At 42.7% G+C, this 23,538-nt stretch overlaps 1 protein-coding gene across 2 annotated transcripts in view; it reads left to right on the forward strand.

Annotated features, from left to right (window-relative positions):
- Positions 1 to 23,538, forward strand: part of LOC126248829 (zinc finger protein rotund-like) — a 910,415-nt gene that overhangs the window by 578,109 nt on the left and 308,768 nt on the right. Inside the window, exon 2 of one of the 2 annotated variants that reach the window (XM_049950241.1) lies at positions 9,593 to 9,943. In XM_049950241.1, the coding sequence (XP_049806198.1) occupies positions 9,593 to 9,943 (351 nt within the window). The remainder of the gene's footprint in view (positions 1 to 9,592; positions 9,944 to 23,538) is intronic. The other variant, XM_049950242.1, reaches the window with a different exon arrangement.

Raw genomic sequence — 23,538 nt, forward strand, 5'->3', positions numbered from 1 at the left:
GATGTGTGTGATGTCCTGTAGGTTAGTTAGGTTTAAGTAGTTCTAAGTCTAGGAGACTGATGACTTCAGATGTTAAGTCCCATAATGCTTAGAACCATTTTGCTCCTTTAAATCGCCTCCCTTTACAATAAGTTCCATTAAATCTCGAACTCCCCCTATATGAGTACTATTTTGTATTGCCTGTAAGCAATTTTGTTGCATTGCTCAAATGAATAAGTCAGCGCTCGGAAATTGTAAGACTTCTGCTTGAAATCTATAAGCATATTTAAAAGGAAGATGGAAAGCAACATCTAACACATGTCAGTCCACCAGCAAAAATTCGCTTAGTCTGCAGTGCTATCAGGACGAATGGAGTTCACTGTTACTACACAGTGGGCATGTTATCAACTGTATTTGAGATAAAAGAAGAATAAAAGCCAGTCACAAGAGAGCGTTTGGCTCAGGTGATCATGCGCACATCTTAAAAACAAAGAACATTTGAGTGCTTCCTTCAAGTGGTGCTTGCTACGTAACTGTACGTAGTGAGATTCTTTTCGTTCATTTATTTTTCTGTTACATTACTATTTCATTGGAAAGACTCCGTCTGAAAGCTAAAGTAGATAAGAACAACAGAGCAGAGCTACCCAGAAATTTCCCGACTGAGTCCCGCTCAGACTGCTTGATTGCTAGAAAGATTGAGCCATTGGTGAATATCCTGTACCCCTTCACTAATTTAGTAAACTGGGCTGATATTCTGTTAATATAGAGAAAAACTTTATATTTGCCTCGAAGTATACATTTTGCTACTGCAACCTTCCACGCAAACTGCGGCCTAGAGTAAGTCCTTATTTGTTAATCTAACGGATGAGAAGAATCTCTTCGTCGTAGGCTATCACATCAGGAGTCAACTTCACAACATAACTGACAGCGGCGTATCTCAGAAGCATTTGGTTCTCAAAGAAAGAGCCGTTCTGCGAGTTTGGCCCACAATTTTGTGTATCCTACAGCCTGCACGTTGGCAACAACATGTAATAGACACCTGAAAACATTTCCGACGAGTAATTCTCATCGCTATGAAACGGAACACAACATATCGTCAATTCTTGGTTGGGCTTTTGCTTATCTACACGCCGCAAACCTGCTTACGGTTTGTAGCGGAGGGTTCTTTGGGTGTCACGATTACATCCTCTCTTTCCAGTTACACCTGCGAGCAGCCAGGGTCATCAACTGATATGAATAATATACCATCTGACTCTTCTTCAAAAATAGTTCAAATGGCTCTGAGCACTATGGGACTTAACATCTGAGTTCATCAGTCCCCTAGAACTTAGAACTACTTAAACCTAACTAACCTAAGGACACCACACACATCCATGCCCGAGGCAGGATTCGAACCTGCAACCGTAGCGGTCGCGCGGCTTCAGACTGAAGCGCCTAGAACCGCTCGGCCACAACGGCCGGCCTGACTCTTCTTGGAAAGTACGTTCTGGTATCGTTAACAACAAACCTCCCAGTAATACACAACAACTCTCTTGCAACCTCTGCCAATACTGTGTGATGTGCATCTCCGTGATGCTGTCGAGTTTAGTGTGACGAAATTAATATTATGAGGTAAGGGTCCCGTAGTGACAATACTCAAGAATTGGTCAAATAAGAGATTTCCGAACCACCTCTTTCGCGGATGAATGACATTTTTTTAATTCTTCAAATAAATCGCAGTCTTTCGAAGAAAATATTCTTGTGAGCGCATTTCGGATCCGCGCCGTAGATTTTTCGTGAAACCGTAGAGATAAAATCATAGCAAGCGTTTCGTATTAGTTCGTAATTTCATTATTAATCTCTTTATTACAATAGTTACAAAGAGACGTGTAATGGTTACAGAATAAATAAATCACAAGTCCGGACGATCGCTGGTCGCTGTAAGTCGAATGAGCCAGCTATGTAACCGCTTTGTGCCGTTTTTTTCATTTACTTTCCGACACTGCCGTAGGTCTTGCATTCGCCTAGTATAAGACTTTTGGGATAGCTTTCGACGTGAGCTTTCCTCTGACTTGCGTTTTTTATAATTACGAGAATATTTAGCAGTCATATGAGGTGATATCTTTCTTTTTTTTTTAGTTTTCAATTTAATACCGATTTGTACCTCTGTTCCGGAGAATATTTTTATTGTCTCATTTTGTTTCGTGGTAGTGCTCCGCAAAAATGACATCGGAATCAATGTTCTAGCTAAAATTAATCACACGCAACACCAATTTATAACGTTACCCAATGTTAATTCGAAACAATCACGCGCATGCGCCTACGACGGTACGATGACGTCTCAGGCAAAACCAATACTGCGCGACAAACACGCACAGACAGGATCTATCTCTTGTAGGCTCAACCATTGTTTACGCGTTATTAATCTCGTCTTTATTAGCGATTCAAATCTGACGGCATTTTGTCACACAAGAAAGTTCAACAGACGAGCAAAATAGACGTTTTCACCTCAACAATAACATTCTGCCATCGGAGACCGTAACTGGTCATATATATGCCTTTATTTTGTTATTCACGCAGTTACTATTCGTAGTGCAACCGGTTTCAGAAACACTGTTTTCATCTTCAGACACTATAAGAAAGAAGAAAGCGGGTTAGTTAGGATACAAGGAACATAAAACAGTTTGACACTTACGCTTACACGTTGCCTACAGTGTTACCAGGTGCTCACATTTCTTTGTTCTACTGATACATCTAGTCTATTCCAATAGAGTACTGGCTCGATGCCTTTCAATCGGGTTCTGAGACAGAGACCAAGGCAATAAAATCTAGTATGTGGTAACTTCAGTCTTCTCGAGTTCTGCAGTCACGACAGGGCACAAAGTACGAATATTGATTTCTTTATCTGGCAGGAAGGAAGACGAGGGTTTCACGTCCTGTCGACATTGCGGTCGCTAGAGACGCAACGCGATCTCGGGCTGGTTCAGGGCGGGAAAGAAATTGGCCTTCGGCTTTCCAAAGGAACCATGCCGGCATTTGCCAATGGGAAACCTAAACGTTGATGGCCAGACGAAGATTTAAAAACCGATCCTCGATCACGGGAGTCCAGTACTTGAGTCACTGCGTCACTTCGCTCCGTTCCCGACTCTATGGTGTCCCAGGTGTGACCAATAGCATTTAGGGTTGTGGTTGGGTTGTTTGGGGGAAGAGACAAAACAGCGAGGCCATCGGTCTCATAGGATAGGGAAGGACGGGGAAGGAAATCAGCCGTGCCCTTCCAAAGGAACCATCACGGCATTTGCCACGAGCGATTTAGGGAAATCACGGAAAAACTAAATCAGGATGACCGGAAGCGGGATTGAACCGTCGTCCTCCCGAATGCGAGTCCAGTGTGCTAACTACTGCGCCACCTCGCTCGGTAGCATTTGGTAAACAAAGGTTGTACACCGACTATTACCTTTGATCAAATATTTTATCGCTCGGTTGCACAGATTCTGTCCAAAATCAAAAAACAACGTTTCTGTAATTTCATTGTACTTTGTCCCTAACAAAACAAGATACTATGGAAGATGCCCCTGATATTTACTGTACTGGCGCCTGAGTACCAGAAGGTTCCCTTTAGTGATTTGCCAGACTTGCATCCAGTATCTGTAGAGTCATTCGCCGATGATATAGTCATAAAGCACTCAGACGAAAATGGTAATGCGTGTGGCCAAGCTGGGAACTCCACCTGCGGGGTGCCCTGCCGCCTGGTGCAAGCCTTTTTATTAGTTAACACCACTTCGGCGAATTGTGTGTCGATGAGGATGAAATGGTAATGAAGGCAACACAACACCCAGTCCCCAAGCGAATGCAACAAACTTTTTTAGCTTCATTAACGGAAGATCATTGCTGAAAAGAAAAAATAGACAATCTCTTATTTTACAAATCGATTCTAAGATCGGTAATGCCGCATGCCTATCCCATACAGAACTTCGCATACGCTCATCAATAAACACCATACTTTCCAAACAAAACGCAGCGAATAATACTACATACCCCGCGGTTTGGTAGAAACTCAACAATACATAATAACCTAACAATTCAAAGCATTTCAGAAAAAGTTCGCTCTATATCTGAACGCTTACTCGCCAAAATACAGTCATCAAATATCCTCCTATGACATCTATGATCGACACGAACATGAACGTCTAAACCGGGTATTACTTCCAAGTCAGAGATATTAAAAATGGTAATGACGAACAACAGAAGAACATCTATTTTAATAATTGATTCAAGGTAAAAAATATTGTAAATACCGATACGTCTTTCTTTCTTTTACAATAACGAACCACGTGGTCCAGTAACTAAGTATAAGAATCCTTGTGAAAGTTGTGAATGAATAAAATGTAAATTACAGGTATAAAGTCCTGTCGACGCCGAGTTTGTCAGTGGTGGACGTTAAGTTCGGACTGGGGAAAGAAATCGAATGTGTCCTTATAAAAGTAACCAACACGGAATCTGACGTATCTGATTTAGAAATTATGTTACTCATCTGGATTTTACTATGTTGTGATTTTTTAATTACTTAATTCATGAAGCGTTAGTTATACTAAATATTTTTCTTATATTAGGATATGAGGATCCTTGGTTTAGAATCATAGAAAGAAGTATGACAAAAAAGCTCTAAAGATGACCTGTCTTAGTAGCAACCCATGCGCATCGTCAAGTGATCGAACGTTGAACTATAGACACTGCAATAACTAGTTTGCCTCCTGAGCTGTCTACAATTGTGCCTCGTCAAAAACAGTTAAAACAAACATGGAAACTAGTTTTGCATTCTAACTGCATACGAGATTAGCCGATGGTAGCTTAACGTATAAGTGTCATACAATAAATCCAGGGTTCGATCCCCATACTGTCTAAGGATTTTGGTAATTTATCGCTTCTTTCAGCTCCGGCAATGATTTGTGTGTGAAAAGTACCATGTAACATTGTGATCTGTAGTCCACGTCAAACTGTATATCCCTATACAAGGTGATCCAGTTTCCCCTAATGATATCATTTGATCCCACGCGCTATATTTTCGTATTCTCTTGTTCGCTACGCACAAATTATAAGTTCTACAGAACAAACCAACAGGACCTTCCGGGAAGAGATGGGCAACATATTAGTACCGCCCACATATATCTCGCGTAATGATCACAACGAAAAGATCCGAGAAATTAGAGCAAATACGGAGACTTACAAGCAGTCGTTCTTCCCACGCACAATTCGTGAATGGAACAGGGAAGGGGGATCAGATAGTGGTACAATAAGTACCCTCCGCCACACACCATAAGGTGGCTCGCGGAGTATAGATGTAGATGTAGATGTAGATGTAGACCTTTTTGTAGTAAATTTAATTAGTTAAATTTTGTACTGAGATACGTTTTCGCTGGATGCCACGGTTTCCGAGTTATTAAAGTGACCTTCAAACGCACCACTAACCCGACACTTAATCCTCACCAGTCGGGAATTCTAGTATGTTGTTCGTGGCACTCTCTCCTGCCAAATTTCCTACTACTCGAACTATTCCCGATATTCGACCATTTTTGCTTTCTATCGATTGGGCTATTACGCCATCAGCATATTCGGCTACTTCGTTAACATTATCAATTTAAACGTGCCTATGAGGGTAATGAAAGAAAAACGACTTTTGTAAGCGTTCGCTGGAACTAATTACGTACACAATTCGATGCAAAGCTAACTCTTATAAGTACAGTAGTTTCGTGTCAAGAAGCCTGAGAATACAATGATGTACATGTTTATTTTATGTTGTTTAAATTTACAGAGATGTTAGGTAGAACTTACGCAAACGTCAGTTTGAAAATTTGCAAGTGCTCGACTAAGACTGTGGCGTAAAACGCCACTCAACGGAGACCAAAAAAGGTCAAATGTGGGAAACAATTCGTGCAGGAACGAGTTTTTGTACAGTGGTAGGAGGAAGTGCATGAACAACATATTAGAAATCCTGACCGGTGGGAGAGGAGTGTGGGTGCGTTTGAAGGTCACTTTTGCACATGTCTCTCGAATAACTCGAAAACTACGGTCTCTAGCTGAAACGCATCCCAGAACAAAGAGATTGAAATTACAACATAAAAGTAATAACAGATAAAATAAAATGTTTATAAGCCATAGGTTTAAGTCAACGCAATCAACAATAGAACATAAGAATCGGGTGATTTTTCAAGGAATTCTTCAACAGAATAGAAGGCGTGGCCCATGAGGAAACTATTCAGTTTAGATTTGAAAGTAGGTGGATTACTGCTAAGATTTTTGAATTCTTGTGGTAGCTTACTGAAAATGGATGCAGCAGTATACTGCACACCTTTCTGCACAAGAGTTATGGAAATGCGATCCAAATGCAGATTGGATTTCTGCCAAGTATTAACTGAGTGAAAGCTTCTAATTCTTGGGAATGAGCTGATATTGTTAACAGGAAACGACAGCAAGGAATATATATATTGAGAGGGTCATGTAAAAATACCCAGATTTAGTGAACAGGGTTGACAAGAGGTTCGCGAACTTACACCACTTATTGCTCGAACTGCCCGTTTCCGAGCCAAAAATATCCTTTTAGAATGGGAAGAGCTACCAAAAATATAATACAATGCGACATAAGCGAATGAAAATAAGCAAAATAGATTAATTTTCGTGTCGAACGATCACTTACTTCAAATACCGTTCGAACAGTAAAAATGGCAGCATTAGGTCTTTGAACAAGATCCTGAATGTAGCCTTTCCACGACAGTTTACTATCTATCTGAACACTTAGAAATTTGAACTGTTCAGTTTCACTAATCATATGGCCATTCTGTGAAATTAAAACGTCGGGTTTGGTTAAATTGTTTGTTAGAAACTCTAAAAACTGTGTCTTACTGTGATTTAGCGTTAGTTTATTTTCTATAATCCATGAACTTAGATCATGAACTGCGCCATTCGAAACGGAGCCAATGTTGCATACAACATCCTTTACTACCAAGCTAGTATCATCGACAAACAGAAATATTTTAAAGTTACCCGTATTACTAGCGGGCATATCATTTATATAAATAAGGAACAAGAGTGACCCCAACACTGATCCCTGGGGCACCCCCTCATCTGACAGTGCCCCACTCAGACCCCACATCACAGCCATTCTTAACACTGTGAATGACCTATTGCTGTCTGTTGCTAAAGTAGGTTAGGTTAGGTTAGGTTAGGTTAGGTTGTGAGCAATTCCCCATATTCCGTATTGGTCCAACTTCTGGAGCAATATTTTGTGATAGAAACAATCAAACACCTTAGGTAAATCAAAAAATATGCCTAGCGTTCGAAACCTTTTGTTTAATTCATCCAGTTCCTCACAGAGAAAATAGAATATAGCATTTTCAGTTGTTAAACGACTTCTAATGCCGAACTGTACATGCGATAACAAATTATGTGACACAAAATGATCAGTAATCCTTACATACACAGCCTTTCCAATAACTTTAGAAAACACTGATGGCATGGGAATAAGTCTAAAATTTTCTACATTATCCGTTTCTACCTTTTTATAAAGCGGCTTTACTACTGAGTACTTCAATCGTTCAGGAAACTGACCACTGAAAAATTACAAATATAAGTAAGTACAGGACTAACATGTGCAGCACTGTACTTTAATATTCTGCTACGCACTCCATCATATCCATGAGAGTTCTTAGTCTTCAGTAATTTAATTATTGACTCAATCTCCCCCTTTTCAGGTTGGAAGAGGACAGAGGAGTATTTCAGACATCAGTCTCGGAAAGGCATTTTCCAAGAGAGTTATTTGGTTCCCTGTAGAAACTAAGTTTTTATTTAATTCACCTGCAATGCTCAGAAAATGATTGCTAATTACTGTACATATATGTGACTTAGCAGTAACAGAAATATTTTTACTACGAACTGAATTATATCGTCGACCTTGTGCTGTTGACCAGACACTTCCTTCACAACTAACCATATGGTTTTGATTTTATCCTGCGAATTAGCTATTCTATTTGCATACCACATACTCTTTGCTTGCCTAATAACATTTTTAAGCACCTCTCAGTACTATTTGTAATGGGCTACTGTAGCTTGATTGTGACTATTTCTAAGATTTTGATATAATTCCCGCTTTGTATCATGTAGAACATATGATATCCTTATCCCACTTGTCAGACACCCAGCCTACCTTTTACTGCTACTACCCTGTTTAGAACGATCTAATGGAAAGCAACTCTCAAAGAGCATGAGAAATGTGTTAAGGAAAGCATTATATTTGTCTTCTATGTTATCGGCACTATAAACATCCTGCCACTCTTGTTCCTTAAAGAGGTTTAAAAAACTCTGTATTGTCGTTGGATTAGCTTCCCTACTTAGTTTGTAATTATATGTGACATCTGTTTGAGTACAAATGCCTTTTAGTGTTAAAATTTGTGCATCATGGTCTGAAAGGCCATTCACCCTTTTACTAACAGAATGCGCATCTAGTAACGAAAAATGAATAAAAATATTGCCAGTGCTGTGCTACTGTTCCCCTGCACCCTATTTGGGAAAAACACAGTCTGCATCAGATCATATGAGTTTAGGAGAAGTACCAACATAATTTTTCTTGCACAATCCTATACAAAATTAACATTGAAGTCAGCACATACAACTAATTTCTGGCACCTCCTATAAAGTGAACCAAGAACCCTCACTAGTTTGAGCAGAAATTCTCTGGAGTCAGTGTAAGGGGACCTATAAACAACAACAATTAGAAGTTTAGTTTCACTAAATTCAACTGCCGCTGTACAACACTCAAATATCTGTTCAGTGCACTGTTGCAGTTGGAAGTATGAAACGTGGTTTCATGTGACTTTTCGAGACAGTCCCTGCAGCGCAAGTCCCTTCATGTGTGTACAACTACAGCAGGCTACGTCCACTTAAACTTGCTTATTGTATTCAATTGAGCCTTAGTCTCCCTCTACAAACTCCACTCCTCACATTCTCTCTACTGCCAAATTAACCATTTCTCGATGTCTCAGGATGTCGAATCAAATTATCCTTTCTTTCAGTCTAATTTGGTATCAGTATTAATGCAGGTTTAATGTAATCACCCATCTAACTAACTTCTAAACTTCTTCGTCTGCACAGGCCTCGGAGGGCCAAACGGTATCAACCGACCGCCGTGTAATACACGGTCGATAGGCGTCACTGAATGCGGGTACGGAGAGACATGTGGTCAGTACACCGCTCTCCCGGCCGTTGACAGTTTTCGTGACGGGAGCCGCTACTTCCCAGTCAAGTAGCTCCTCAATTCGCCTCCCAAGGGCTGTGTGCCTCCCGCTTGCTAACAGCGCTCGGCAGATCTGGACGGTCACCCGACCGAGTACGAGCCGAGCCCGACAGAGCGTAACTTAGAAGAACTGACGGGAACCGGTGTTAAAACTGCGGCAAGGTCGTTGGCCCAACTCTATAAAGTTTCTTTAATTTAAAAGAAATGAAAATGTTAACATCTGTTTTATAAAAATTAAGCATATTACTCGACAAAACTCGTGTATAATTTGACACTCACAAACCTATGATAAAACAAAGTTTTTTGAAACGTGAGGGGTGATGCCCGGTGCTGGCGGCTCTGTTCCAGAAGGCAGCGTTCGTGTGGGGCGGCGAGTCGTCGTCGGCGCACCACCACCACCAGCAGGCGCAGCACCAGCCGCAGCAGCAGCCGCCGCCGCCGCAGCAGCAGCAGCCGCAGCACCAGCAGCCGCAGCCGGCGCCGCAGCAGCAGCAGGTGTCGCAGCAGCACCAGCTGCAGCTGCAGCAGCCGCACCCGCCGCACGCGCCGCACCAGGGCAAGTCCGCCGCGGCCGCCGCTGCCGCGCTGCACGCGCCGCCCGCCTCCGCGCAGGGCCTAGTGCACTGGATGTCCGTCATGGCCGAGCACATCAACACGCCGCACCATGACTCCATGCACTACATGTGGAACGGCGTCGAGGTCAGTCGCGCTACCCTAGTGTCTCGGCCAATCCGGCAATCGACGACTCGCAACTTGTCTTCTAATTATTTTACTAGCTTTCGGGTGACCCCGTGTCAGCTGCCTACATACGATGGATGGGCATAAAGTTTAAACTATCACCTCGAAAAAATAAATTTACGTAATTAATTATTTGTTTGTTTTACAGGTACTGGTACACACTGAAATTCTCCCGACACAGTAGGTCTAGTAGGCTGCTAGTGCGGTCAAAACAACACGGCACATCCCATTCATAAAATACACCATTGTGCGATAATTTGCTTTCCGGTGAGTTGGTGGAAGTGTACGGTAACAGTGCAACACCAAATGACATAGTGGTTACGTAACGCAGACAATGTCAGTGATGTCCGTATTGTGAAGAACACAGTGACAGACAATTTCTCCGTGAACAGCCAGGACTCACGAGAGAAGTAGAAGCCCTAATTTTCGAAAACCGACGTGGCGCAATCGAGGCGATAGTGGAGAAAATGAAAATCAGTCGTGGGTCAGTTTTCACCACGTTGCACGAAGTTTGAAGACGACGGAGGTCGCACCCACCGTACACTGTATTCCACAAATGATCACTCCGTTTAAAAAGACCCGACGAAGCAAGGAAGGAAGATTAGAGTTTAACGCCCCGTCGACATCGAGGTCATGAGACGCAGAGAACGAGTTCTCGTTGTTTCGAGCACGGGGAAGGACATCGGCCGTTCCGTTTCCTGGGAGCGATTGAGAAAGCTAAGATAAACCTAAATTAGAATGATCTGAACCGTTTTTCTCCCAACGAACCGAGGCAGTAGCGGAAACTTTTCGGAAGTGGCAGGCCAGTCCAGATGACTTCCTTAGCCGTTGATGGGTGTTTCAGGATGACCCAGACACAAAACAGCAAAGCACGCAGTCGAAACTTGTAGATTTACTGACGTCGAAGAAGGCAAACACAGAACATTCGTCGATCGAGGTGCAGATTACGTTCGTAAGCGGCAAACTGCCACAAGATCATACTACGGCACTCTCCAGATGAGGTTACTCGAGCATGTCAGTATGCAGCGCCACAGGAAGCAGTCCGAGGGATTGTTTTTGATCGACGACAACGCCCCAGTACATTCTGTATAGGAAACAGTCACACATGTTGTTGCTTTGGCCATCAAATTTTGCCTCACGTCCTGTGTTATCGTGACGTGACACCCAGTCAGTGACTTCTTCCTGCCGCCTCAGATGAAGAGACCATCCAGTGACAGACATTTCCAGAGTGACGACGATGTGATATCTGTGGTGCAACGTTTCGTGAACAGCTAAAATCAGACTTATACAACCGTCTCCGCCGAGTCATCTACCGTTGGGAAAAATATTTCCATTGAAGGATGAATACGTAGAGAAGGACTTTCACGATCACCTACATCATGATCACAGCTTGATTCGTTAGATGCGATTATTAAAATTTTACGACTACCTCTCATACATGCCAGTCTTGAAGGAAATATACTCAAATGTTATGAAATAATACGCTGCACAACACATTTAAAGGGCCATCTTTTCTAAACCTCGTAATTGTCTCTCAATACGGCCTATAGTCTGAATTTTTTTAAAGGTACGTGCAACCATCCTCTGTCTTGGTACAAAAGCGCGGCGCCCTGCAACGTCATCCTCGAGCCCGACAATGCTTCAAACAGGACACATTCGAAATAAAGGCCAAAGCTCAGAAGCTCATGAGAGCTTTAATGTGGGTTAATAGTGTCACATTGGTCCCAAATTTCACCACAATTCTTCCCAACACCACCGCGGAAGTGTTACACGATAGAAAGGTCATCACACTCCCTCTTAACCACATTTCACTCTCTCTTTTGACGCCTAGGATCGAAATCACACGGGTTTCTTATGGGTGGCCGAGGAAAACGTTTAAGACGCACCGCCACTCAGAATCGACACGAAAATGCCTCAGGCGGTGGCGTAAAACGCGTGAATGAAATCACCACTTTCCTTGGGGCGTTGACTCCCACACATTTCTCGGTCGAAAACTACACTCCGCAGTGCGATGTCCAACAGGAATACGTTCCCGGCAACTTTTGACTCTAGTGACATCCCATGGACGATACAATCCTTCTCCAAGGACATCGTGGGCCACCAATCCCACCGAACAAGATCGCAACACTTTGGAGTGTAGCATGGCCGCAATTTAGCTCTGTTGTACAGAGTGAAATCATTAGGGTTCGTTCAAAACTATTCCACGACATTTGAATGCGGTCGGAAGCAGCAAAGGGCGCTTATGCTTTTTCAGCCCTCCTGTTTCGCGCCCTCTTTCCTCTTGTGGCGTAATCACAGGAAAGGAGTGAGGGTGCAACGTTGACACATGCATGAATAAAATGGCAAAGGGTCCCTCTAAGACCACCCATTATGGCAACACCCTCGGTGGCATCGGAACACCTTTATTGGACACTTTAAAAATGTACCCGTACAAAGACAGCCCTTGATGGAGTCCTAGGCACCTGCAGGCAGCCAACACCCTGACGCCCCACCGACTCAACATGCCCGCTATCATCGGCTAGCAGCAGCGTAGCCTGCATGCAAGTGCCTATGACTCCGTCACGGTTTGTCTCTGTAGACACATTTTTAAAGTGCTCAACGAAGGTTGACAGGTGACAACAAGGGTGTTGCCGAACTGGTGGTCTTAGAGGGACTCGTTGCCACTTTTTTCACCCAGGTACCAATGTCGCACCCCCTTCCCCCCTCTCCCTCCCTCAAATGAGTGTCAAAGGTTTTCAAGAACGTCGTCGTTCCTCATCGCACTGAGAATTCTCATTTTAGACCTCGAAATGTGTGAGAATCAACGCCCCAACGAAAGTGGTGGTTTCATTCACGCCTTTTACGCCAACCCTTGAGGTCTTTTCGTGTCGATCCTGAGCGGCGGTGTGGCTTAAATGTTTTCCTCGTCCACCCATAAGAAATCCGTGTGATTTCAACGCTAGGCGTCGCTGTTCTGACCTCTGTCGCCTAGGCGTCAAAAGGGGAAGTAAAATGTGGGTAAGATGGAGTGTGATGACCTTCCTATCGTGTGACATTTCCACGGTGCTGTTAGCCAGAATTGTGGTGAAGTTTTCGGCCAATGTGACATCATTAACTCACATTACAGATCTCATGAGCTTCTAACCTTCGGCCTTTATTTCGCGTGTGTCGCTGTTTGAAGCGTTGTCGAGGCCGAGGATGACGTTGCAGCGCGCCACGTTTTTGTATCATTTCAGACGATGGTTGCAGGTACCTTAAAAAAAACTCAAACTTCTAGTTCGCAATGGGAGACAGTGACGGGGTTTCTAAAAGTGACCCTTTAATTCTGTTGCGCAGTGTAGATACATATTTAAACTACCTTGATAATATTTCACTACTCTTTACGATCATATTCAATTCTCACATCAAAATCGTTGCTTCATATTTCATGAAGTCTCCTATATAGTTACTTTTGCTTCCATTATGGAAATTCTGTATATCAAAATGTCTTTCGATGAAACAGTACAGAGCCTAAGGTTGATAACCAATGTGTCAGACGGCTGAAGTTTCTTAGTAACGCAACTGACATGTCGTTCCAGCGTACGCAGCCAGATACAATGTGAGTTCGGTCTTCCTCTTCACCGCGGGACGCACAGAACACCTGAGAAGTTCTCGATTCCAGCACGTTCTCAGTATTATCGTGAACTGACGAGTTTTCAGCTACTACATTCGAAAACAAGACCTCTCTTGTGTAGGGTATCGGCTCGTTTCGGTAGCACTCGAAGCCAAAAGACGAATAGTTGTTGGCTGTTAAAACTTATCAGTTCACGAATGAGTATTCATTCACGGGTGTTTTCAGCTGCCTCTTCCTACGGAAATTTGCTCCACAGATTGCACTTGTCTTGTTACACAAAATTGATCGTTTCACTGATAAATGTATTAAAAAACAACACTGGATCATACATACTAGATATTTGCATCAACATAACTCTACAGAATTTCGCTAAAAACTGTTTCATTAATTTTCAAAAATAACTACGGAGACATAGGAGAATAAAATATTTTGGGAACAAGTTTGATGACAATACGGAAGTTGTTCAATTTTCAATTTAAATCTAGATTTAAGTTCTATTCTTTAGCCTCTGTTTCAACAGAACAAAATCACACAGTAATTTTCCCGACAAATAAATGTCGAATAAATTGTAAATTTTAAATTAACATTAACATCGATTTTTACAGAATACTTGCTTTACAATCGTTTGAGAAAGACTGCAAAAAAAAAAAAAAAAAATACACACTAATCCAGAAACTACATTATTTTTGAATGTGTACAAACAAAAAGGAAGATGACATCCGAAAAACGAACTACAGAAACAAACGTAGCTTTGCTTCACTAACATAAAACTAATTTCCTTAGGGGTGCAGAATACGACATGGACGCAGGCACGCTAGATATACATCCGAGAACAAACTTTAACGAGTACAGCGGGCTGCGTCGCTGGTTCGTAATGTGCCCCTAACAGCTAGGCACTAATCATAGAACTTTCCGGTTCCCAGATGTGTGTTAGATTCCTTTTGGTTCTCGAGAACAGGGTTCTCTAGTCCTTGAAATTTTCGATTCTTCCCATCAGTAGCCTACCAGGAACACAGTCAAGGAACGACAAATGCTACGAGTGAAGCGACTGGAGCAGTGCAATCGGAGACGTTCCATCAGAGGTATCCTTGTTTAATTGAGAAAAAAAATGGGTTGCACATGAGGTATCCTTGTTTAATTGAGAAAAAAAATGAGTTGCACATTACAACCGAGAGCATTCATCGTGACTCAGTACATCTCATACGCCAGTTACACCGGGACTAAGAATGCCTCCACAGAAGATCATGGTAAGATAGTTGACAGAGTCCGAAAATAGCAACAAATAAGATCTCCCTCAAAGATCTATAATTAAGTGTCAGCCACGAGTTCAACAAGGTCAGCACAGATAAAATAAAATAAAATTATAGTAACACTGCATTAAATTAACATCAACCTCCTGTACAATAAATTCCAGAAGACAGTAAATGTGGCAGATGCAGCCAAAAATGAAAGACTGAAAGTGCTAACACGATAAAAGTTGATAGATGTATAAGCTGCATAAAGTTTGAGTCCCATACAGCCCTTGGCAATCCTATACAGGGTGATTCAGCTGGTACTACCGATGTTGTTTCATGCAACCCGCGATGTTATATCTGGCCTTCATAAACCACGTACGAGATTTTTATATTCTCTCGCACGCTACTCACACTATTAGTGCTAGAGAAAAAATGAACAGGCCTTTTTGTCGTAAATGTAATATAGTTAAATTCTGTACTGGGTTCGTTTTCCCTGGAAGTCACTGTTTTCGAATTATTCAAGAGAAACGTATAAAAGTGACTTTCAAACGCACTCATCCCTCAGCAGTCAGGATTTCTAGCATATTGTTCATGGCACTCCCTCCTACTACCGCACAAAAGTTTCCCATTAAACGAACTATTGATTGCGCTATAACGTCACCAGTATAGTCGGCTATTTCGTTAACATCATAAATTTAAACGTGCCCGTAAGGGTAATGAAAGAAAAACGATTTTTGCAAACGTTACGACCCAAATCTAACCCTTACAAGCACAATGGTTTCGTAATCAGAAGATCTGACGAATACAACGATGAAATTGTTCGTTTTATGGTGTTAAAATTTACAAAATTGTCAGTTAAAATTGACACAAATGTTACTTATAGAGTTTCTAAACCGGTGGCGTAATAAGGCCAGTCAATGAAGACCAAAAAAGGTCGAATGTGGGACATAAATCGTGATGTCGCAAAGCTTTTGTACAGTGATAGGAGGGAGTGGATGAACAATATACTAGAAATTGTGACCCGTAGGAAGAGAGTGCGGGAGTAGGGGTGCGTTGGAAGTTGTTCTTGAATAACTCGAAAACTACGGCCTCTAGCAAAAACGTATACCAGTCAAAACTTAACTACATCAAATTTCTTACGGAAAGGCCCTGTTTATTTATTTTTTCCTTTGTGCTAAATGTTTGCGCGTAGCCAGGGAGAGAATATGAAAACCTCGCGCGAGATTACGAAGCTCAGATATAAACATTACGGGTTGCATAACAGGACATAGGTAGAGGCAGCTGAAGCAGCCTGTATAGCCAATCACTCCTCTGATAGTGCCCACACGGTATTACGCAAGTGTTAAAAGGTACATCTGCATGAAAGTCGTGGTGCTCGTGAGTTGTCACCTGGGGATAATGAAAAACTTATATCTTTCTTTCAATAGTTCATGACTTCTGTAACTCCATTTAATAAAGAACTCTATGATTGGTTTCCGTTCGACGAGGCAGGCCTATAGTTTCGCCTTGTTGGATATGTGAATGCACAGAAATCACGTATGCGGGCTATGGAAAATCGACACAAAAACTGGGTGTTTCGTGTGCTGACGACATTCTTTCCTGATACAGTGCACAGTGAAAAGCTACATCTAGATGGTGCAACAATTTTTAAACTCAGTATTTGAAAACGAGGTGCAGTACACGTGGTTTCAACAGCACAACCTACATCAACATGATTACTCTGCAGTTCACAATTAAATTCCTGACAGAGAGTTCACGACCTTCAAGCTGTTTCTCTGTCGTCCCACTAACGAACAGTGCGGGGGATATCAAACACTTAAATCTTTCCGTGCGAGTGATTATTTTAATATAGTGATCATTTCTCCCTAGTAAAATGTTTTCGCAATTTGAGGAGAAAGTTGGTGATTGAAATTTCATGAGAAGATCCTGCCGCAACGAAAAATGCCTTCGTTTTAATGACTGCCACCCCAATTCGCGTATCGTATCCGTGGTACTTTCTCCCCTACGCAGCGAAAATACAAAACGAGTTGCCCTTCTTAAACATGTTCGATGTCCTCTGTCAGTCATATAAGACGTGAATCCTATCCCGTTCAGCAATGCTCTAGAAGAGGATGGACAAGCGTAGAGTAGGCAGTCTGTTAGTAGACCTGTTCCACCTTCTAAGTGTTATTTGATTAGAAGTCGCAGTCTTTGGTTCACTTTCCTCACAACGTAATCTGTGTGAACGTTACAGTTTTAGTTATTCATAATTATAGTCCCTAAGTATTTAGTTGGATTCACAGCTTTAGATTCGTGTGACTTATCGTATAACAAAAATTCAGCTGTTTGCTTTTAGTACTCATGTGGATGACTTACGCTTTTCATTATTTAGATTCTGTTGCCACTTTTCGCACTATACAGGTGTCTTGTCTAAATCATTTTGCAGTTGGATCTGATCATTTGATGACTTTACAAGACGGTAAATGACAACATCATTTGAAAGCAATCTAAGAGAACTGTTCAGATTGTCTCATAAATCATTTATATACATCAGAACAGTAGACGGCCTATAACACTTCCTTGGGAAACACCATATATTACATCTGTTTTACTCGATGATTTTCCGTCATTTACTATGAACATACTTTCTGACAGGAAAGCACGAATCGAGTCGCACAACTGAAACGATACTCCGTACGCGCGTTATTTGATTAGAAGTCGCTTGTGAGGAACGTTGTCGAAAGTGTTCTCGAAATCTATAAATATGTAATCAAATCGACTTCCCCTGTCTATATCACTCATTATTTCGTGTGAATGAAGAGCTAGCTGTGTTTTACAAGAACGATATTTTCTTAATCCGTGTTGGGTATCTCTCAATAAATCGTTTTCTTCGAGGTAATTCATGATGTTTGGGCACAGTATATGTTGCAAACTCCCACTGCAAATCAACGTTAGTGATATGGGTCTGTAATTCAGCAGATTTTTTCTACTTCCTTTCTTGGATATTGGTATGACTTGTGCAACTGTCTAGTCTTTAGCTAAGGAGCTTTCGACGAGCGAGAATTGTATATGACTGCTCAGTATGGAACTATTGCATCAGCATGCCGTGAAATGAACCTAACTGGAATATACAGGGTGATCCCTTGATCGTGACCGGGCCAAATATTTTACGAAATAAGCGTCAAACGAAAAAACTACAAAGAACGAAACTAATCTAGCTTGAAGGGGTAAACCAGATGGCGCTATGGTTGGCCCGCTAGATGACGCTGCCATAGGTGAAACGGATATCAACTGGTTTTTTTTAAATAGGAACCCTCATTTTTTACTACCTATTCGTATAGTACGTAAAGAAATATGAATGTTTTAGTTGGACCACTTCTTTCGCTTTGTGATAGATGGCGCTCTAACAGTCACAAACATATGGCTCACAATTTTAGACGAACAGTTGGTAACAGGTAGGTTTTTTAAATTCAAATACGGAACGTAGGTACGTTTGAACATTTTATTTCGGCTGTTCCAATGTGATACATGTACCTTTGTGAACTTATCATTTCTGAGAACTCATGCTGCTAGAGTGTGATTACCTGTAAATACCACATTAATGCAATAAATGCTCTACATGATGTCCGTCAACCTCAGAGCATTTGGCAATACGTGTAACGACATTCCTCTCAACAGCGCGTAGTTCGCCTTCCGTAATGTTCGCACATGCATTGACAATGCGCTGACTCATGTTGTCAGGCGTTGCCTGTGGATCACGATAGCAAATGTCCTTCAACTTTCCCCACAGAAAGAAATCCGGGGACGTCAGATCCGGTGAACGTGCGGGCCATGGTATGGTGCTTCGACGACCAATCCACCTGTCATGAAATATACTATTCAATATCGCTTCACCCGCACGCTAGCTATGTGCCGGACATCCATCATGTTGGAAGTACATCGCCATTCTCTCATGCAGTGAAACATCTTGTAGTAACATCGGTAGAACATTACGTAGGAAATCAGCATACATTCCACCATTTACATTGCCATCGATAAAATGGGAGCCAATTATCCTTCCTCCCACAATGCTGCACCATACATTAACCCACCGATGTCGCTGATGTTCCACTTATCGCAGCCATCGTGGATTTTCCGTTGCCCAATAGTGCATATTAGGCCGGTTTACGTTACCGCTGTTGGTGAATGACGCTTCGTCGCTAAATAGAACGCGTGCAAAAAATCTGTCATTGTCCCGTAATTTCTCTTGTGCCCAGTGGCAGAACTGTACACGACGTTCAAAGTCGTCGCCATGCAATTCTTGGTGCATAGAAATATGGTACGGGTGCAATCGATGTTGATGTAGCATTCTCAACACCGACGTCTTTGAGATTCCCGATTCTCGCGCAATTTGTCTGCTACTGATGTGCGGATTACTCGCAACAGCAGCTAAAACACCTACTTGGGCATCATCATTTGTTGCAGGTCGTGGTTGACGTTTCACATGTGGCTGATCACTTCCTGTTTCCTTAAATAACGTAACTATCCGACGAACTGTCCGGGCACTTGGATGAGGGCGTCCAGGATACCGAGCAGCATACATATAGCACAGGCCCGTTGGGCATTTTGATCACAATAGTCTACGTCAACACGATTTCGACCTTTTCCGCAATTGGTAAACGGTCCATTTTAACAAAGGTAATGTATCACGCAGTAAATACCGTCCGCACTGGCGGAATGTTACGTGATACCACGTACTTACACGTTTGTGACTATTACAGCGCCATCTATCACAAAGCGAAAAAAGTGGTCCAACTAAAACATTCACATTTCTTTACGTAGTTCACGAATATGTAATAAAAAATTGGGGTTCCAAAAAAAAAAAAGAAAAAGGAACGCTGTTATCCGTTTGACCAATGGCAGCGCCATCTTGCGGGCCAACCATAGTGCCATCTGGTTTCCCCCTTCAAGCTAGACAAGTTTCGTTCTTTGTAGTTTTTTCGTTTGATGCTTGTTTCGTGAGATATTTGGCCCGCTGACTATCAATGGACCACCCTGTAGTCTGGACCTGAGGCCTTGCTTTTATTAAGTGACTTAAGCCGCTTCGTTACACCGTGGATATCTATGTCTAAGCTGCCGGCCGCGGTGGTCTCGCGGTTCTAGGCGCGCAGTCCGGAAACGTGCGACTGCTACGGTCGCAGGTTCGAATCCTGCCTCGGGCATGGATGTGTGTGATGTCCTTAGGTTAGTTAGGTTTAAGTAGTTCTAAGTTCTAGGGGACTAATGACCACAGCAGTTGAGTCCCATAGTGCTCAGAGCCATTTGAACCATTTTTTTTTATGTCTAAGCTACTCATGTTGACAGTTGTTCTTGATTATAATTATGGAATATTTACTTCTTCTCCCTTGTTGAAGCAAGTCCGAAAAACCGTGTTTAGTAACTCTGCTTTAGTGGCACTGTCAGCAACAACATTACCGCCGCTATTGCGTAGTGAACGTATTAACTGCATGTTGCCGCTGGTGTTCTTTACATACGACTAGAATCTCTTTGGGTTTTCTGCCAGAGTTCGTGCTAAATTTCGAGTTTCCGTAAAACTTCTCCAGTTTTGGGGATTTTGTGTTCTTTTAAATTTGGGATACTTTTTTCGTTGCTTCAACAGTGTTCCGACCCGTTTTGTTCAACATGTGGAATCAGTGCCATCTCTTATTACTTTACATCTTTCAGTTGCCGTCGACACTGCTTCTTTGAATTTAAACTAAATCTTGTCTACGCTTACATAGTGAGATTGGAAGGAGGGGAGGCTGTCTCTTCCGCAGGAGTCAAGCGAATTTTTATCTCCTTTTTCAAACAGGCATATACTACGTTTAATTTTGGTAGATTTGAATGTTACAGTATTCATTCTTCCTACAACAACCTTGTAGTCGCTAATCACTTTATCCGTCATGATGTTGCCAATTTGCTCAAGATTATTTGTTGCTAAGAGGTCAAGAACGTTTTCGCGACCGTTTACACTTAGAGTGGGCTCCTTAACTAATTTTTCGATATAATTTTCTGAGAAAGCGTTATACAGCTAAATCTACACCGATACTCCGCAATCTACCCTACGACGCGTGGCGGAGGGTACCCTGCACCACTATTAGTCATTTCCTTTCCTGTTCCTCTCGCAAATAGAATGAGGGAAAAACAACTATCTTATATGCCTTCGTGTGAGCCATAATTTCTCATATCTTACCTTCGTGGTCCTTACGCGCAATGAATGTTTGAGGCAACATAATCGTTCTGCAGTCAGCTTCAAGCACTTGTTCTCTAAATTTTCTCAGTGGTATTCCTCGAAAAGAACGTCGCCTTCCCCCCAGGGATACCCATTTGAGTTCCCGAAGCATCTCTGTAACACTTGCGTGTTGTTCGAACATATCAGTAACAAGTCTAGCAGCCCACCTGTGAATTGCATCGATGTCTTCCTTTGATCTGACTTGGTACGGATTGGACCAGTATACAGAACAGGTCGCACTAGCGTCCTATATGCGGTCTTCTTTACAGATGAACCGCACCCTCCCAGAATTCTCTGAATAAACCGAAGTCGATCATTCGCCTTTCCTACCTGTCCCCACATGCTCGTTCCCTTTCATATCGCTTTATAGCGTTACGTTCAGATATTTAAAGGACGTGACTGTGCCAAGCAAGACACTACTAATGCTGTATCCGAACACTAAAGGTTTGTTTTTCCTACTCATCCGCGTTAACTTACATTTTTTTTTACATTTAGATTTAGCTGCCGTTCATCAAACCAACTAGAAATTTTGTCTAAGTCGTCTTGTATCTTCCTACAGTCACTAAACTTACCGTTCACCACAACATCATCAGAAAACAACAGCAGACTGCTGCCCACCCTGTCCGTCAATTCATTTATGAATATAGAGAACAACAGCGATCCTATCACACTTCCCTGGGGCACTCCTGACGGCACCGTTGTCTGATGAACATATTGGGTTCTATTACTTAAGAAGTCTTCGGGCCACTCACACATCTGAAAACCTATTCCATATCCTCGTACCTTCTGTAACAGTCTGCGACGGGGCACCGTGTCGAACGCCTTCCACAAATCTAGAAATATACACTACTGGCCATTAAAATTGCTACACCACGAAGATGACGTGCTACAGACGCGAAATTTAACCGACAGGAAGAAGATGTGGTGATATGCAAATGATTAGCTTTTCAGAGCATTCACACAAGGTTGGCGCAGGTGGCGACACCTACAACGTGCTGACATGAGGAAAGTTTCCAACCGATTTCTCATACACAAACAGCAGTGGACCGGCGTTGCCTGGTGAAACATTATTTTGATGCCTCGTGTAAGGAGGAGAAATGCGCACCATCACGTTTCCGTCTGTGATAAAGGTCGGATTGTAGCCTATCGCGGTTGCGGTTTATCGTATCGCGACATTGCTGCTCGCGTTGGTCGAGATCCAATGACTGTTAGCAGGATATGGAATCAGTGGGTTTAGGAGGGCAAAACGGAACACCGTGCTGGATGCCAACGGCCTCGTATCACTAGCAGTCGAGATGACAGGCATCTTATCCGCATGGCTGTAACGGATCGTGCAGCCACGTTCGATCCCCGAGTCAACAGATGGGGACATTTGCAAGACAACAATCATCTACACGAACAGTTCGACGCCGTTTGCAGCAGCATGGACTATCAGCTCGGTGACCATGGCTGCGGTTACCCTTGACGCTGCATCACAGACAGGAGCGCCTGCGATGGTGTACTCAACGACGAACCTGGATGCACGAATGGCAAAACGTCATTTTTTCGGATGAATCCAGCTTCTGTTTACAGCATCATGATGGTCGCATCCGTGTTTGGCGACATCGCGGTGAACGCACATTGGAAGCGTGTATTCGTCATCGCCATACCGTCCTATCACCCGGCGTGATGGTATGGGGTGCCATTGGTTACACGTCTCGGTCACTTCTTGTTCGCATTAACGGCACTTTAAACAGTGGACGTTACATTTCAGATGTGTTACGACCCGTGGCTCTACCCTTCATTCGATCCCTGCGAAACCCTAAATTTCAGCAGGATAATGCACGACCGCATGTCGCAGGTGCTGTACGGGCCTTTCTGGATACAGAAAATGTTCGACTGCTGCCCTGGCCAGCACATTGTCCAGATCTCTCGCCAATTGAAAACGTCTGGTCAAGGGTGGCCGAGCAACTGGCTCGTCACAATACGCCAGTCACTACTCTTGATTACTGTGGTATCGTGTTGAAGCTGCATGGGCAGCTGTACCTGTATACGCCATCCAAGCTCTGTTTGAATCAATGCCCAGGTGTATCAAGGCCGTTATTACGGCCGGAGGTGGTAGTTCTGGGTACTGATTTCTCAGGATTCATGCACCCAAATTGCGTGAAGATGTAATCACAAGGCAGTTCTAGTATAATATATTTGTCCAATGAATAGCCGTTTATCATCTGTAATTCTTCTTGGTGTAGTAATTTTTATGGCCAATAGTGTAGAATCTGCTTGTTACCTTTCATCCACAGTTCGGAGTATATCATGTGAGAAAAGGGCAAGCTGAGCTTTGCACAAGCGATGCTGTCTAAAACCATGCTGATTCGTGGACATAAGCTTCTGAGTCGCAAGAAACTTTATTATATTCGAACTAAGAATATGTTCACAGATCCCACAGCAAGCCGATGCTAGGGGTACTGGTCTGTAATTTTGCGTGTCCGTTCTTTTGCCCTTCTTATACACAGGAGTCACC

Source organism: Schistocerca nitens, chromosome 3 (genome assembly GCF_023898315.1).
Source record: "Schistocerca nitens isolate TAMUIC-IGC-003100 chromosome 3, iqSchNite1.1, whole genome shotgun sequence".
NCBI classification, from domain to species: Eukaryota; Metazoa; Arthropoda; class Insecta; order Orthoptera; family Acrididae; genus Schistocerca; species Schistocerca nitens.